Source organism: Muntiacus reevesi, chromosome 16 (assembly GCF_963930625.1).
Source record: "Muntiacus reevesi chromosome 16, mMunRee1.1, whole genome shotgun sequence".
NCBI lineage: Eukaryota > Metazoa > Chordata > Mammalia > Artiodactyla > Cervidae > Muntiacus > Muntiacus reevesi.
The window spans coordinates 23,418,874-23,438,136 of NC_089264.1; the positions used below are offsets into that span (position 1 = coordinate 23,418,874).

Consider the following 19,263-nt stretch of genomic DNA (forward strand, 5'->3'; position numbering starts at 1 on the left):
TGATTATTGTGATGTTGAATGGTTTGCCTTGGAAATGAACTGACTTCATGCTGTAGTTTTTGAGATTGCACCCAAGTACTGAATTTCAGACTCTTGTGTTGACTATGAGGGTTACTCCATTTCTTCAAAGGGATTCTTGCCCACAGTAGTAGATACAGTGGCAATTCTATTAAGTAAAATTTTTGGCATTGTAGCCCAGCTAGTCCATTTTCTGGTCTTCTCTTTGTATTTATATAAACTGGTAGCTCCTCTCATCTTTCTTAGCTACATATTCTTTTCCCCCCATCACCAAGACTATTGAATCTGCTTCATATTAGAGAATTCTTTAGGCCATCAGGATAGCTTTTTCATGGTTTCCAATTTTAGCTCAGGAGAATAATTCTCTGAAGATTTATGAAGAACTCCTGTTCTGATGTTTTCCAAGCATCTTTTCTTGTAGTTCCAGTGAAAAGCAAAATCTTTATCCCCATGGATCCTCCATCCTCAAGCATTGAGTTTCTATACCTTTCCACTTCCATCCTATGGCAAAGATAAATTTCTGCTTTCCTGCTATAAGAATAAGACATTCTTTACTTCCTCAAATATTTCCCTCTCAATTTAATACTTCAAGATTCCTCTGAAGTTTGTGCCCATTTTTACTCATTCTTTCTCATATGCAACATTAATCCTTAGCCTATGTTCAAATTTTTTCACTTTCTTTGACATATCAATTCCTAAAGCCTTTTTTTTTTGCCAGAAGACACAGTTACCCATCATCTGTGAGGTCTTTCTACAAACTATCAACTTCTTCAGCATGAATCTCTCAAGTGGAGTAAGAATTTGCAGTACACTATTCATGCCTGGAAAATTCCATGGACCGAGGAGACTGTGGGGCTACAGTCCATGGGGTCACAAAGAGTCGAACACAACCGAGTGACTTCACTTTCACTTTCACTTTCATAGATGCTTAATGCCACAGAATGAAACCTGATTGGTGCTTCTGGAAGGTACCCACAATTCAGGCTTCCAGAACTCTTTGTGATGGAAATCTATTAAACTGTTTTCCCCTCATCTCCAGCCAACACCATATCTAGCTAATATTAACACTAGTCCTATGCCAGACTTTGAAAAACCTGGAGGTCATTGATCATTTTGTTTTATAATATTCATGCAAATATAGATGATTTAAAATATCCCAATGTGATTTTTGAAAACTCAGCTTATTTTTCTTTGTTTCTTTGTTGTTAAATTTCCTTCCCCACTCCTTAAAATGTACTAAATATAATTAAAAGTTTATTCTATTCACTTCCTGTCATCTCTTTCCTCCTAGCTACCCCACCTACATGAAAATTCTCTCCTAGACAGCATGAGAGCCATGGTACCATTTTCAACTACTACTGCTGCCTTACCATCCCCTTTCTAGGGTAGCTGAGAACCAGTTTCACATCAGGAAAAATTTGACTTGCTCCCATTATATGACCGTGGGAAAATTCTACAACTTTTCTGAGTCATACATAAAATTATGATCATTAATTACTACTTAATTCATAGAATTACTATTGTGATCAAGTGAAATAACCTATATCAGACAAATAGGAGAGTCTAATCTCCCTCCACTTTAAAAAATGTAATTAACTGACTCACAAAAGGTAGACATCAAAACACTGAATTTCTATACCTTGAGCAGAAGACTTTAAGTAGCTAATCTTCAAGTTGTAACTAGATGCTTATATTAATATTAATGATACAATCTAGTGATTGATTACACCCCTGATGACTACTCATTCTTTTTTCATAATTAGGAGCTAGAACCGAAAACATCACGGAGACCAAGTTGAGTACTACAAAAGCAACAGTGATAAGTCAATCACTTTCAAATGCTGTTTCCACATCACGAAGTTCCGACTCCAAGAGTAAGTACAAGAATCTGCTAAAATGTTAAACTAGTATATTGGGTAGAACTAAACTCAGAAAGTTTTCCAGCCCACACTTACCGAAGAGCCTTGTCTCACTTATACTCTTCCCTTGTTGTTGTTGCTTAGTTATTAAGTTGTGACCAGCTCTTTTGTGACCCCATGGACTGTGGCCAATCAGGCTCCTCTCTCCATGGGATTTCCCAGGCAAGAATACTGGAGTGGCTTGCCATTTCCTTCTCCAGGGGATCTTCCTGATCCAGGGGTCAAACCCACATCTGTTGCACTGGCGGGCAAGTTCCTTACCACTGAGCCACCAGGAAAGCCTGTGTTCTCTCCTAATCGCTACAAATAAGACAACAATTTGGCAACTTTGCTTTGTATAGTGACACTCTACCCCTCCATAGCTACAAATACGTGGATGCCAAGGAGGATCAGTTGAAGCCTGGGTGATAATCTATGATATCACCTAACACAAAAAGGTAAGGTTGGCCAAAGCATCAGACAACTTTGATGAAATAGGAAAAAAAATTAGAAAGGAACAAATTGTTAAAACTGACTCAAGAAGTTAGGAAGACTGAAAAGACCTAAAACAAATTAAGATTCTCTATTAAAAATTTAAACAAAGAAAGCTCCAAGCAGAATGGCAAAAATTGTGAATTCTACAAAAATATTCTCAGAAGTAATACTAATTTTTCTCAAACTCTTTTGTGACATAGAGGAAACTTTGCACAAATAATTTTCTGAGGCCAGTATTGCCATAACACCAAAGATAGAAAAGAATGAAAAGAAAATGCAAATAAAACTATAGACCAATATCCTTCATGAACACAGACACAAATATCCTTAATACAATATTAGAAAAAATCAGTAGCATATGAAAAGAGATAAAAACATGAACAAATAGGATTTACTTAGGAGTGCAAAGTTGGTCTAAGATATGAAAATCAAGTGTTGTAATATACCATCTTAGTAGAATTAACAAATGTAGAAAAAGCATTTGACAAAATAAGATACCGACTCAATTAAAACTCTCAATTAACTAGAAATAAGTAAAACTTCCTCAAACTGATCAAGGATCTCTATAAAAAATATATAGTAAATGTCTTACTTAATAATGAAAGACTAAATACTTTCCTCTTAAAATCTGAAACACAACAAAGATGTCTACTCTCACCAATACTATTCAAAATTATAACCAGAGGTTCTTTATACTACAAAAAGATTGTAAATAGGTAGAGATAGAAACATTCATCCAGATTGGAAAGGACAAAATAAAAGTGTTTTTCTCAGCAAACTACATCACTATCTATATAGAAAACCTGAAGATTTCACAATAAATCTACGAGGACTAATAAGGAATATTCTATACCATTCTACTATATCCTATACCACAGGAAATAATTCCATTCATAGTAGCATCAGAAAGAATAAAATATTTAAAAGTAAATGTAACAATAGAAATCCAAGATTTGTACACTAGACTAGAAAACACTTCTCTGAGAAATTAAATATCTAAATGGAAAAATTTCTGAGCTGGTGAACATGTGACCGTTTTTTCACAGGAGAGGACATGGGAGCATCATGTCCTTTCCCATACCTTGCCCTGCGCATCTTTCATTTGGCTGTTCCTGAAGTATATCCTTTTATAATTAGTGATCTAATGAGGTAACTGAAAGTGAATCATCAAGAAAGATTGTTTCCATCAGTAGGGCTAGTGGGTACCAGAATTAACAACTTGGCATATCTGATTACTTGCCCTGTGTTCTTGTCTTTATTCCACGCTGCTACCTCCTTAGGTATTTTTGTTGTAGATCGATAGTCACATGAGCACACCTGAACTAAGTAAGGCTAGTCAATGATACCTAGCACATCATCTGGAGGGGCTCTAGTGGTTCTGGGACTCTAAAATGGACACATGATGGGATCAGTTTCTGGGCAAGAGGAGCAAAAGGACTAAGGGACCCTCAAAACCCACAGCAGAGCTGAACCCCTTCTGATCACAATCTCTGAATATTCACACTGTGGAGCCTGGCATCAGAGCACATCTGGAAGACATGGCACCTATGAGCCAGCAGGCCAGACACAGCAGGGCAGAGAGGGGAAGGCAACTTGTGTGCTTTTAATGTGATGCACACATGATTTAAATAATTCATTTATTTTAGCATCATGTGAAAAGACCACTTGTTAATTGTAGTGATTTAGACAAGCCCACTAAGCATCAAAATAGAAAAATTTTCATTAGTACTTGAGCAAAGACATCAGACATTTAAAACATTACCGCCAGTGTGAAAGTGCTAATGAGATGCAAAAGTGGCGTCATTTTGATTCTGACTTTAGCCACACAAAGCCATTTCCAGGGTTCAAAAGAAAGAAGAAATTGTGGTGGGGGTGTGTAACATGTGATTTTAGTTGCTGCTGTATGTTTAAAAAATTTTAAAGGCCTATGATATGTGTTTTGAACATTTACTTGTTTTATACCATAATAATCTACCATCAATTTTCAAAACAAATGTATTTGTTTCTAAGTATATAACCATCAACAAAGACAGAAATAGAAAATAATTAAATGCAAACAGAAGACACTTTACCTAACCATATGTGAATTGTTAATAAAGCACACAAAAAAATGCAAAAAGAATCCAAGTTCTTTAAACAACATAGTCTTAACTGCACACCCTCCCCAGAAGAATGGATAAAGAGGGAGAGAAAAGAAAAACACTGAAAAGAAACCTTGAACTTCACTTGATGAATTTGTTTTATTGAAATGAATATATTAGCTCTAAATACTTGATACAAATGAAAAAACAGATGTGTTCTCAAGGTGAAAAGGGGAGATACAAATACAGAATGGGGGAAGGAAAGTTAAACATTGCACTATCAGATTGAAACTGAAGGCATCAGCATAAATTCATCATTAAAATACAAATATGTAAAATTGCAAAGAACATAAAATAAATAGACACTACATGTTCATAGTTTGGAAGACTTGATGTTTTAAGATGGCAATTCTTCTCAAGTTGATCAGTAACTGATAAAATCGTGAGTGCAATTCCTATTAGAATACCAGAAAGTTTTTTTTCTAGAAATAGATAAGCCAATCTTAAAATATATATGGGCTTCCCTAATAGCTTAGTTGATAAAAGAATCCGCCTGCAATACAGGCGACCCCAGTTCAATTCCTGGGTTGGGAAGATCTGCTGGAGAAAGGATAAGCTAACCACGTCAGTATTCTCAGGCTTCGCTTGTGGCTCAGCTGGTAAAGAATCAGCTGCAATGTGGGAGACCTGAGTTCGATCCCTGGGTTGGGAAGATCCCCTGGAGAAGGGAAAGGCTATCCATTCCAGTATTCTGGCCTAGAGAATTCTGTGAACTGTATAGTCCATGGGGTTGCAGAGTCGGACACAACTGAGCAACTTTCACTTTCACTTTCAAAATATATATGGAAATAAAAGTGACCTAGAATAGCCAAAACACTTTTGAAAAAGAACAGTGTTGGAAGACTCAACGACCCCCAATTTCAAAACTTACTCTAAAGCTATAGTAATCAAAACAGGGTATGGTGAGTTAATGAGTGTTAAGAGTAGCATTATTCATAATTGTCAAATGCTGAAAAAACCTCAAGTGTCCATTAATTGGTGAAATAGAATATCTCATTGGATTTTCCATTTGAAATGAATTTGGAATGTTCCAAAACATGGGATATCCATATAAGACAATACCATTCAACAATTTGAAGATACAAAACACTGATGCATGCTGTAACAGCATGAATCTCAAATACATTATGCAGTGAAAGAAGTCTTTCACAAAATATAACATATGCAATTCCATTTCTGTGAAATATCCAGGATATTTTTATAGGGACAGAAAGCAGATAAGTGGTTGCCTACACCTGGGGACCAGCCTGGGGACTGACTGCAGAAAGGCTCAAGGAAGTTTTTTACCTTGAAGAAAATGTTCTAAAACTGGGTTATAGTGATGGTTCGACGACTCTGTAAATTTCCAAAATATTATTGGGTTGTATACTTACAATGAGTGGATTAAGTGGTGAGTTTTCACCACTTAAATATAAATATTCATTTAAGAACAAAAAGAAAATGTTGATCTAGGCCAATCAAATTTCCTTCCTGGGTAATCTGAACTGAACTAGAAAACCCAAAGAAACCAAAAAGCAGGGGGGACTGGAGCAGCGCAGTGTTAGTAGAGAATCTGAAATGGCCATGATGATTCATGCGCTTGCCTCTGGCTTCAGGAGGCTGAGTTGGCAGAGTCAGTAGAGAGGACTACTGACTATAGAGAGATTATGTGAGGAAATGGAGAGACAAGTAAGGTTAAGTTGCAGGAAAAGTAGCAGGACCTGGAGATCTTCTGATTCCTGACAGATCTTTAGTTCCAGTCCACACATTTCTCCACAAGTACTTCCCTTATTCTGACCTCCATGATTTGAAGTAATCTGTGTGTTTAGTCAAAATACCCTGACTAGAAAAGATACTAATCATCTATAAGAGCCTTATCAAATGCCGCTCATTATACATACTAGATGCATTTTGGGCATACCCATAGTCCTTAAATGGAGAAGGGCACGGCTACCCACTCCAGTATCCTTGCCTGGAGAATCCCCATGGACAGAGGAGCCTGGGGGGCTACAGACCATGGAGTAGCAAAGAGTCGGCCACTACTGAGCAACTGAGCACATAGTCCTTAAAGACATCTCTACAGCTGACTCTCAGTCTGCAAGTCTCTTCTTAGGAGACCTCTAAGATAGAAGGAGACAGCAAGTGGGAACTGTGGACATTCAAGGCTCACTCTTGTCTAGAATTTGTTGGGAACATCCATTTTCCCCCTTTCTATTGTAATCATCTTAGACATGACATGAAGAAGGTTATTTAGAAGTCTGATTCCACACCATAATTGTAAGCTAATAATTGTATATAATTAGTTGCCATGTTCAGAAATTTGAAGAGGAGGGTCATTTTCCCTTCATAATGAGAACATTTCTCTGTGACAGTGTTTTGGGTTCTGATAAGTAGAATTTATATTGTAGACAAATATGTGTCTGAAAAGTACCTTTGGCAAACCAAAACCTCATGCATTTTATAATATAAGTGCCCCAATACAAACCAGAATAAAAGTTACTATGCGTCTGCCAAATGTGTAACAGTTGATGATTCATCTCCGTCTTAGGCATATGAGCAGTGGGTGCTTGAATAGTGACCCTCAGATAAAGGCACTGTGGGGACATTATCTCAAATGCAGGCTTGATTTTAGAATAGAGAGGAGTTAGTGAGGTATATTGACAGGGAAAGAAAGATTATTGATTTCTCCTTCTGGTGGATTCTGACTTAGCTAAGGAGAGTATGTATAATAAGATTATAGGTAGGAGACATTGAGATGGGCATGTACCAGTACATAATTCTACTAAGGCAACTGTGTGGGTGGGATGAAAGTGAAAGTGTTAGTCACTCAGTCATGTCCAACTCTTTGTGACCCCGTGGACTGTAACCCAACAAGTTTCTCTGTGGAATTCTCCAGGCAAGAATACTAGAGTGGGTTGCCATTCTCTTCTCCAGGGGATCTTCCCAAGCCCGGGATTGAACCTGGGTCTCCCGCATTGCTGGCAGATTCTCTACTGTCTGAGCCATCAGGGAAGCCTCAAGTGTGTGGGTAAAAATACTTCTAAACAGTTTCCCATGTCAGAGCCTCTGCTACTACAGAATATATAATATTAGAGACTTGAACTCGGAAGGGAAAAATCTGACTTTTGTTAATTAAAAATAAGTAACATTTATAAGAAATTAGTAGGTTATTTAGTCAGGGTTAATAACATTTATCTCTAACAAATAATTTATCTTGTATGTTTCCCTTCTGCATAATCTATCCTAGTTTAGTATAGAGTTTGTTTTTAATACACAAAGCATATATAATTGTATAAAGAGCAAGACCCACTTCAGATATACTACTGGTTGAATGTGAGAATGGCTTCGGCACAAGCCTGTGCTTTCAAGGCACCGCACCCTTCTTAAAAGAAATGGTCACTCCACTGATGCCAAGAGGAAGTTGGCTTATTGTTTACTAACAATGATTCTGAAATCACGTAAGAAAGTGAAAGTTTTAGAACACTTACTTAGTCCTGTTTGACTCTCTGTGAACCCATGGACTGTAGCCCACCAGGCTCCTTTGTCCATGGAAATCCCCAGACAAAAATACTGGAGTGGATAGCCATTTCTTCCTCCAGAGGATCTTCCCAATCCAGGGATTGAACCCTGATCTCCCACATTGCAGGTAGACAATTTACCAACTGAGCCACCAGAGAAGCCCTTGAAATCAATTAGCTTAGATTCAAGTAATAGCACAACCATTTATTTGAACTTTGCCAAATCAAGGCAAATTGGAAGTGGTCAAACAGGAGATGGCAAGAGTGAATGTCAACATTCTAGGAATCAGCGAACTAAAATGGACTGGAATGGGTGAATTTAACTGAGATGACCATTATATCTACTACTGTGGGCAGGAATCCCTTAAGAAGAAATGGAGTAGCCATCATGGTCAACAAAAGAGTCCGAAATGCAGTACTTGGATGCAGTCTCAAAAATGACAGAATGATCTCTGTTTGTTTCCAAGGCAAACCATTCAATATCACGGTAATCCAAACCTATGCCCCAACCAGTAATGCTGAAGGAGCTGAAGTTGAACGGTTCTATGAAGACCTACAAGACCTTTTAGAACTAACACCCAAAAAAGATGTCCTTTCATTATAGGGGACTGGAATGCAAAAGTAGGAAGTCAAGTAACACCTGGAGTAACGGGCAAGTTTGGCCTTGGAGTATGGAATGAAGCAGGGCAAAGACTAATAGAGTTTTGCCAAGAGAGTGCACTGATCATAGCAAACACCCTCTTCCAACAACACAAGAGAAGACTCTACACATGGGCATCACCAGATGGTCAACACCAAAATCAGATTGATTATATTCTTTACAGCCAAAGATGGAGAAGTTCTATACAGTCAGCAAAAAAAAGACCAGGAGCAGACTGTGGCTCAGATCATGAACTCCTTATTGCCAAATTCAAACTTAAACTGAAGAAAGTAGGGAAAACCACTAGACCATTCATATATGACCTAAATCAAATCCCTTATGACTATACAGTGGAAGTAAGCAATAGATTTAAGGGACTAGACCTGATAGACAGAGAGCCTGATGAACTATGGACGGAGGTTTGTGACATTGTACAGGAGACAGGGATCAAGACCATCCCCATGGAACAGAAATGCAAAAAGGCAAATGGTTGTCTGAGGAGGCCTTACAAATAGCTGTGAAAAGAAGAGAAGTGAAAGCAAAGGAGAAAAGGAAAGATATCCCCATTTGAATGCAGAGTTCCAAAGAATAGCCAGGAGAGATAGGAAAGCCTTCCTCAGTGATCAGTGCAAAGAAATAGAGGAAAACAACAGAAGGGGAAAGACTAGAGATCTCTTCAGAAAACTAGAGATACCAAGAGAACATTTCAGGCATAGATGGGCTCAATAAAGGACAGAAATGGTATGGACCTAACAGAAGAAGAAGATATTAAGAAGAGGTGGCAAGAATACACAGAAGAACTGTACAGAAAAGATCTTCATGACAATCACAATGGTGTGATCACTGACCTAGAGCCAGATATCCTGGAATGTGAAGTCAAGTGGGCCTTAGAAAGCATCAATATGAACAAAGCTAGTGGATATGATGGAATTCCAGTTGAACTATTTCAAATCCTGAAAGATGATGCTGTGAATGTGCTGCACTCAATATGCCAGCAAATTTGGAAACCTCGGCAGTGGCCACAGGACTGGAAAAGGTCATTTTCATGCCAATCCTTAAGAGAGGCAATCCCAAAGAATGCTCAAACTACCACATAATCGCACTCATCTCTCACGCTAGTAAAGTAATGCTTAAAATTCTCCAAGCCAGGCTTCAGCAATACATGAACCGTGAACTTCCAGATATTCAAGCTGGCTTTAGAAAAGGCAGAGGAATCAGAGATCAAATTGCCAACATCCGCTGAATCATTGAAAAATCAAGAGAGTTCCAGAAAAACATCTATTTCTGCTTTATTGACTATGCCAAAGCCTTCGACTGTATGGATCACAATAAACTGTGGAAAATTCTGAAAGAGACGGGAATACCAAACCACCTGACATGCCTCTTGAGAAACCTGTATGCAGGTCAGGAAGCAACAGTTAGAACTGGACATGGAACAACAGACTGGTTCCAAATAGGAAAAGAAGTACGTCAAGGCTGTATATTGTCACCCTGCTTATTTAACTTATATGCAGAGTACATCATGAGAAATGCTGGGCTGGAAGAAGCACAAGCTGGGATCAAGATTGCCGGGAGAAATATCAATCACCTCAGATATGCAGATGACACCACCCTTATGGCAGAGAGTGAAGAGGAACTAAAAAGCCTCTTGATGAAAGTGAAAGAGGAGAGTGAAAAAGTTGGCTTAAACCTCAACATTCAAAAAACTAAGATCATGGCCTCTGGTCCCATCACCTCATGGGAAATAGATGGGGAAACAGTGGAAACAGTGTCAGACTTTATTTTTGGGGGCTCCAAAATCACTGCAGATGGTGATTGTAGCCATGAAATTAAAAGACACTTACTCCTTGGAAGGAAAGTTATGGTCAACCTAGATAGCATATTAAAAAGCAGAGACCTTACTTTGCCAACAAAGGTCCATCTAGTCAAGGCCATGGTTTTTCCAGTGGTCATGTATGGATGTGAGAGTTGGACTGTGAAGAAAGCTGAGCACCTAAAAATTGATGCTTTTGAACTGTGGTATTGGAGAAGACTCTTGAGAGTCCCTTGGACTGCAAGGAGATCCAACCAGTCCATCCTAAAGGAGATCAGTCCTGGGTGATCATTGGAAGGACTGATGCTGAAGCTGAAACTCCAGTACTTTGGCCACCTCATGGGAAGTGTTGACTCATTGGAAAAGACCCTGATGCTGAGAGGGATTGGGGGCAGGAGGAGAAGGGGATGACAGAGGATGAGATGGCTGAATGGCATCACTGACTCGATCGGCATGAGTTTGAGTAAACTCCGGGAGTTGGTGATGGACAGGGAGGCCTGGCGTGCTGTGATTCATGGGGTCGCAGAGTCAGAGATGACTGAGTGACTGAACTGAACTGAACTGAAACTGTTTAACTTCTCTGTGCCTTAGTTTCCTCATCTGTCAAATAGTTGTAATGACTATAGTTTTACAGGATTCTTGTGAGGATTAAAAGAGATAAAAAAATATGAAACTTAAAATGGTGTCTGAAAAGAAAAGAATACATTTTAGCTATTAATATTATTTTATTAATGATAATCGTTAGAAAGGGCAAGCAAAGATGGTATTTATGATATCAGTTTCATAAATAAGGAAACAGTTTTGAAAGATTAAATGACTCACCCAATGTTAAATTAAAAGATGTAATTCAAATCCTGTTTTTCTTGCCTCAAACTCCGTAAATATCAGGATACCACACTTTCTCTCATTACAACTATTACACATAAAGTATCTAAAGGAATTAAAAAGTGAGTAGCTTTTAAATGGGTGCATCATATGCTTGACAAATAGGAGTTCAATCAGTATAACACTGACCAATTGACTGAGTATAAACCTGGGATTCTCACCAGAACCTGGGATTCTCACCAGGGTGGTTCTCATGCTGTTGCCAACCATGCCAGGTTTATTCCTGACTGTGTGATTTGTTCAACCTGTCTTCCTCATCTATATGGTCATTCCTTCTTTCCCTTGTCCTTCCTCCAAGTGATTATTAAAATTCTACACAACCATAAAGAGCTTCTACAAAATATTACCTCAGTATTTCCCACAACTTAATGAGGTTACCAGATATATGTACCATCTGCACTATTATTCATTTAGTACTTTATTTAAATGGATGCACTTTTTAATTCTTAAATTTGTTTGAAAAGGAAACCATCATGAATGAAAAACCAGTTTGAATTGGCATAAGCAGAAGCTAGAAAGTTGCTATGATGTAAGCAAAATAAAATTCTAGCTAGAGTTTGTTGCTTACCAAAGGCTCTGAGTTTTAGCCTTGCTTAATAAATAAATCAAATACTTACCTGGCAGGGGAGATACTGGGATGATGAAGGTGATTTTCACACCCCACCCGCGCCCACAGCGTGGCTTATCTATCACACTCCGGATGTGCTGACCCCTGCAATTTCCACAAAACTTGACTGCATAATTTGTGTTTGTGGGGGACTGCATTTGTACTTCTCCCTGTGGGGTGTAAAATAAGATAAGTACATTCTAGGTATTAATGACGTATTTGCATAAAATTTAAATTTTGAAATTTCTTCATTGAAGTAATTAAACTTACCAAAAAAATGGAAAATAATTACTTTCTCACTGAGTGTTTCAATCTTATTTAATGCCACTTTCCAGTATAGAGTCTCTCTTATAATGCTATGCATCTCATGCTTTGGAAAAGTCTAATTTTTCTGATCACTCAGGCTCATTATTTCTTTTGTGAATGGCACCATTTATCTATGACATTTATCAGGGAACTTAATTGCAATGTTTCTTACATGCTATTTAATTAGTTTGTATCATTTCATGTGGGCAGATAAAAGAGGAATTTTCAGGATAGCAAAGTCTTAGTCACACATCACAGTTTATCCAAACCAGAACTAATCTTTTGTACGATGACTCAGTCAGTGCTTTGTTGGGGGTATGGGGGACGGTATGTATGAGGAGGAATGAGAAGGAAAATTTTAATTGGCCATAGTGAATTATTTTTAAGCAAATTAGTAAAATATTATATATGGGAATAACTATATATTTTTTCCTGGGCCTTTTAATGATAAATCATATTCTGTAGGTAATTATATACAGCTATATATAGCTGGAAATACAGTGGCTTTTGTAAGGTAATATTTAGCAAAGTTATGTGTATTATTGCTTAAGCTTTCTATCTTAAAAGCTGATAGTTTAAGCAAAGTTTAGTTTGGGATTAAATTGTGGATTAAAGTTTAGCATTTCAAAGTTCATTTGCATTTCATAAGACTTCAGTTTCATTAGAGACTCAAATTCAACCAAGAGATTTAAGTTGCCAAACACCCTGATTAAGGACTTGGTCTTTATTCAACAACTAAGTTTGAGACTAACAGAATGCACTACACTCATTTCTATTTAACTTCCACTTACTCAGCAGATAAAGAACCTGCCTATAATGCAGGAGACATGGGAGATGCAGGTTTGATCCCTGGGTCGGGGAGATCCACCGGAAGAGGAAATGGCAACCCACTCAGTATTCTTGCCCGGGAAATCCCACGGACAGAGGAGCCATGCAGGCTACAGTGCAAAAAGGTCGCAAAGAGTCGAACACAACTGAATGACTAAGTGCACTTACTTCCTCTCCAGATCAGAATTTGGTCTTTTCTTAAAGCACATTTGCATTATGAAACTTAAAAACACACACACAGAGGAATAACTACAAATGTCTTCACTTTTCATTAGTTTCCACAACTTTAGCCATATTCCATAGTATTCATCTCTATTAAGATTTTATATTCACAAAACTGAGTCAAAATTTGAAAATAGAATGCTGTATGAAAATGTTTTATTATCTTCAAAATAATGCATCCTTGATTTAAGGATAACAAGGTATATATTTCCCAGTACTGATTAAGTATTTAAGATTTACAAAATTTCCTTCTCAGAATAACAATATATTCATTCATATAGAAATATCTGGACCTCTGAAGACTGAAGAAAAGGATTTTTAATTGCTGTGCTTTTTTTCTTCTTCTTTTTTTTTTTTTTTACTATTCCACTACATCTTAAGGCATAGTCATTTTTATTTTATGGAATATGTTCCTGAAAAGCCATTATGCATTTTTGAAGGATGAAAAAAATGCAAAAAAGGATAGTCAGGAGGCTTTATCTGATATGAGTTTAAAATTTTTCATTCTCAATAAAGTCTATCAGCAGGAAAGATTATGACCTTATATTAAAAGCAGAAGGAACAAAAGGTTTTGATTTCATTTATATTCTAATCCTCTAGCAGCTAATAAATATTTTAACTGCATCCTCCAAATATAGCATTATGCCATGTACAAAATTATTTTAACTAGTTATGAAAAGTAGAAATTAATTACATAAGCTTTCCACTCAGAACAGTTTAGTGGGAAAAAAAACTGTCTCTTAGTAAAAGAAGATGGACCTTAGAACCAACGGACCTGAATTATAATCACGGTCCTCCCTTTGAGAACATAGTTTCACTTCTTTCAACTAATACTTGCAGATCTGCAAAATGAAAATAATAACATCTTTCTCATAGACATCAATGATTAATATATGGAACTGATCAGAAGAGTTGCTTTGTAAATAGTAGCTATCATTATCCAACTAGCAATTTTTAACAACACATTCATTTTGCCTTAAAAATTGAATTCAGTAGGTAGAATTAGTTTTTATTTTTATTATTATTATCAATTATTATTTTATATTATTATTTGTTCTTTCCCTATGTTTTTACCAAAGACCTAGTCTGGATAGTAGATGCTAGAATTATGACTCTGAGTAAAATAATAAATCTCTGTCCTCCTGGACTTACATGCTAACAGAAAACAAAGCCATTTAAAAAAATTAGTGCCCCTGTAGTGATAAACTGTTGAGCAAAAAAAGCATTGTGGTGGGCTGGGATGGAGGGAAATGAGGAGAGAGCTTTCAACAAGGTGGTTGGAGAAGACTTCTCTGAGTGGTGACACCTTAACAGAGTCATGAAGGGTAAGAAGGAGCCAATGTAGGCCTGAGAGCATAGCCCAGAGGCTTAGGGAAGGCCAGCAGGCCGCCTGAGGGAAGAGGGTCCCTGCAACATTTATCTACCATGGAGAGGCCAAACAGGCTGAGACAGCTGGAGTGAACTGAGGAGCAAGGCAGGAGTCATGTCCTATGGAGAATCGCTAGCTCTAGTGAGGAGAGGAAAAAGGAGCCATTGGAATAATGAAACTTAAATTAAAAATTTTTTTTTCTGGGTGGCTATTGCATGTACTAAGGAGAGAGATATAGGTGCTAGATGAATAGTAGTCTATTGAATGGTGAGGCATATGTGGAATATATTTTGAAGCTAGGGCTGATGAGGTGAGAAAAAAAAATGAATCAAGAAAGGCCACTACTTTTTGGCTCATGCACATGGGAGGCAATGGTACAATACTTTGGTTCAAGAAAGTGAAGGGGGAGGTGTGTTTGAGGATACAAGTCAAGAGTTAGGAATGAATAAAGAAGTGTGGTGTATAGATACAATGGAATAGTACATGCATGCTAAGTCACTTCAGTCGTGTCCAACTCTTTGTGACCCTGTGGACTGCAGCCTGCCAAGCTCCTCTGTCCATCAGATTCTTTAGGCAAGAATATTGGGGTGGGCTGTCATACTCTCCTCCAGGGGATCTTTCTGACCCAGGAATCAAACACATGTCTTTTATGTTTCCTGCTTCGGCAGATAGATTCTTCCCACTAGTGCCAACACATTACTCAGACATAAAAATGAATGAAATAACGCCACTTGCAGCATCATTGATGGACCTAGAATATATCATGCTAAGTCAAACAGAGATAGACACATATCATGATACTACTTATATGTGGAATCTAAAACAAAAAGATACAAATGAACTTATTTACAAAATAGGAATAAACCCCCAGACTTAGAAAACAAAGTTGTGGTTACCAAAAGAGAGAAGGGGGAGATAAATTAGGAGTCTGGGATTAAGATATATATACAGTATTGCATATAAAATAGATCACCAATGAAGATTTGCTGAATAGCACAGGGACTTATGGGCTTCCCTGGCGGCTCAACAGTAAAGACTCCACCTGCAATGCAGGAGCTGCAGGAGACACGGATTTGATCCCTGGCTCAGGAAGATCCCCTCGAAGAAGGCATGGCAACCCACTGCAGTATGTTGCCTGGGAAATCCCATGAACAGAGGAGCTTTACAGGTTACAGTCCATGGGGTTGCAAAGAGCTGGACACGACTGAAGCAACTTAGCACTCAATATTTTGTAATAACCTATAAGGCAAAAATCTGAAAAAGTATATTTAGATATACTCAGATATCCACAGAATCACTGTGCTGTATGCCTGCAACTAACACAGCATTTTATATCAACTCTACTTCAGTTTAAAAAAAAAAAGGAGTTCTGTTTTGGGCATGCAAAATTTAAGATGCTGTTAAGATAGTCAAGAGAAGGAACCAAGTGGATATTTGTATTCACCATCATTATTGGGCTTCTATTTATCTCAAATATTTCTATATTTTTTCATGTGGAAAATCTTGATTCGTGGTGCAAACACTCAAGTTTGTTGAAATGATCTTTGATTATAACTCTCTCAAGCAATTTTACTTGTAGAAAGCTCTTCTGAGCTCTATTCCCTTTAAGGAATTTATTAAGTTTCAAAGGTATCTGTCTGAACCATTCTGAATCGTCCTCAGATCAGGAGATGCACAATATCTTAGGAGTATGACATATGGCAGTACCACTCATGAAGCACCCACCGAAGTTTCTGTAGTCTTCTGGATTCTTCTGGCATATTCAAGAACTGGCGTTGTACCAGATGCCCCAAAGGAGGATGCAGCAAACTTTGGCTCACAGGCCAAATCCAAGCCCCCATCTATTTTTGTAATTAAAGTTTAATGGAAATACTGCCATACCTATTCTTTAGATATTATATACGGCTGTATTCACACTACAATCGCAAAAGCTGAAGAGTTGCTAGAGACTTATGGCCCACAAAGCTAAAATACTATCTGTCCCTTTAAGAAAGAGTTGACTGACCCCTGCTCTGAAGTTTCTTCTATTCAGGAAGCCTCATGATTTGGTGACTTGAGTTATGAACTAAGATCTCTATGCATTTACCACCTGAAACAACTGTGAGAATTGATATTTGATATTCAGTGTTTAATTTTAGCAATTTTCTTTCTTTTCTCTAAAGCTGAGACTTGGAGTTCCATCAAAGCAACAGAAACACCAGGTAAGTTCATTTTCTTTTCTCGGAGAATATTCCTGAGCAAAATCCCAAGAAGGAGACAAAGTAGATCAATCAGTTTGAGGACAGGGTGAAATAGTATAAAAGAAAATATTACAATGGCAACTAAAATATTTAGGAAACTTTGTATTAAAAAAAAATGCAGACAAGGAGAATATGCAACAGTGTGTCTCAGTACTCTTGGGCTTGGGTTAGCGGAACCAGCCCTGGGAAATGCATAAAGCTTGTGGAATTTTCCTGTCCCCAGAACCTACTGTTCCTGGTCTGTTTGTGTGGTCAGCTTGCCCTCTCCCAGAAGTATAGCATGTGTTTTTGCTGTCGTCTCTACTTTCTAACATAGCCTGGTCCTGGCATCCAAAGAGATGATGTTATAAACCACAGTTAACAGTCTAAAATGCTATCACTTCGAGAAGCGCTCATGCTTTGCCATCCTTAGTTTTAAGCTGAAAATATTTTGGATGATGGACCAATGGAAATTGGAGAAGATTATTGGCAGAGGAAAATGGGCATGTTGAATCTTCATATTGTTTTGAAATTATAATTATTTGAAGATTTTTATTTTCCTAATTCCTATCTGGTACATGTACAAGTGACAAATCTCTTAGGTTATCAATATTAACCACCTTTGCTATATACAAAATGAGAAATACATGAAATAAACCTAGGAGATCATGAAACTTTTTTTTTTTTTTGGACCAGAGAAAGATTTACTGCAGGGCTGAGCAAGGAGAACAGGTGGCTTAGAAACACAGAGATAATGTAGCTTTTTTTAAAAAATGGAAAAATAAAGCCATGAAAATTATGAGTGACTCTAGTAACATTTTCACAGCAAATGTCCTCAATAGTCATCATGGTCTACCCTCAAGAATTAGAAATGGGAATTATATGCTTTTAACTTTTAATTATTTATCTTCTACATAATACATCAAATAATAAAGGAAGTTATTTTTATATTGTTAACGCTCTCTATTTCACCTCATCACCATATTTTTTATCTTTTATTTCCATCTACACAGTCTAGAAATGCACTGGAAAAAGCCCTGGGAAAAACAAAACATAAAAATAGTGCATCCAGGCAAAGAGGGCAGCTTTGCGTTGGCTGATGCTTTGCACTGTTCTGGAGAAATCCTGTCCCCTGTTTCATGGATTGGTTATCAAGGAGGAGTTACAGATGGAGGAGAATCGGGAGGCTGCCAAATTGTCAGCTCTTTTTAAGGAGAGACCAAAACATCTTTTATTTTGTTTAAAAAATAGTATTTACAAAATGCCAGCTTAAACTACAATTGATTTTTACATGTAATAAAAATCGCATTTAGATTTTAATTTTGAGTTATAGAAACTAATTCTCCTAAAACAGATAATAGATAAACCATTGATTTAAACAGTGAATTAGAAAGAAATAAGGCTGATTCTATCAACTGCAAGAAAGGTCAGTCTTAAACTTCTGATATTTAGGGCTAAAGCCTAAATCCAGGTTCACTCAAAAAAAAATTAACAACTATCCCTCATCTTCCTTAAAATAATTAGTATTTTCTTTTAGGTAATATAGAGCCAAATGTCTAGCCCAAAGAATTTTTAGCAATGCTTACTTCTGATAAACATTAGCTAATACACATTTAGTCTCTGACTAGAACATTCATAGCTCTCACATTTGACATTTTCTTTCATATAATGCATCTGGCTTTAATTTCCATGAAAAATTGTGTTTTTACCACTCTCTTCAAAAATTATTATTGAGGGTCTAGAAACTGGTAATTGTTTTTATGTAGAATCTTTTTTTGGAATTCAGAATAAGGCAACTGTATGTAAAATGTGAATTATAAGCAATTATATGTAGATATGGACTTCCCTGTTGGCTCACAGGGTAAAGAATTTGCCTGCAATGCAGGAGACCCAGGTTCAATGCCTGAGTTGGGAAGATTCCCTGGAGAAGGGAATGGATATCCATTCCAGTATTCTTGCATGGAGAATTCCATGGACAGAGGAACTTGGCAGGCTATAGTCAATGGGGTTGTAAAGAGTCAGACACAACTGAGCAACTAATTCTTTCTTTTTCTTTTCTATATGTAGATATGACATTCAATTCTATATAATAAACATACAAGAAAGATAGTCACAGTTAGAGGGACCTGATTGATCGAGGTCAGAAGACATGTCCATTCATTCCATTCAATAGAGCAAAGGTTGTATGAATGGACAGTTCTGTTTAGTAATGCTAAGCTTGAGAAAGAATTCACACCCAATATCTACAACATGTGGGAGAGCCAAACTTCAACTGCCCACTGTAATGTACTTCGTAAGATTCCAAGTTTAGTATAATCCCTTGCT

General features: G+C 37.3%; 1 protein-coding gene and 1 non-coding gene across 4 annotated transcripts in view; both read left to right on the forward strand.

Moving 5' to 3' along the window:
- Positions 1-19,263, forward strand: part of EMCN (endomucin) — a 118,549-nt gene that overhangs the window by 52,045 nt on the left and 47,241 nt on the right. For all 3 annotated transcript variants that reach the window (XM_065907278.1, XM_065907279.1, XM_065907277.1), the window contains 2 exons: positions 1,782-1,892; positions 16,882-16,920. In XM_065907278.1, coding sequence (XP_065763350.1) covers positions 1,782-1,892; positions 16,882-16,920 — 150 coding nt within the window. The remainder of the gene's footprint in view (positions 1-1,781; positions 1,893-16,881; positions 16,921-19,263) is intronic.
- Positions 11,997-12,167, forward strand: LOC136148160 (U1 spliceosomal RNA). The gene has a single exon (XR_010659455.1). It is a non-coding gene; the product is annotated as a U1 spliceosomal RNA (small nuclear RNA).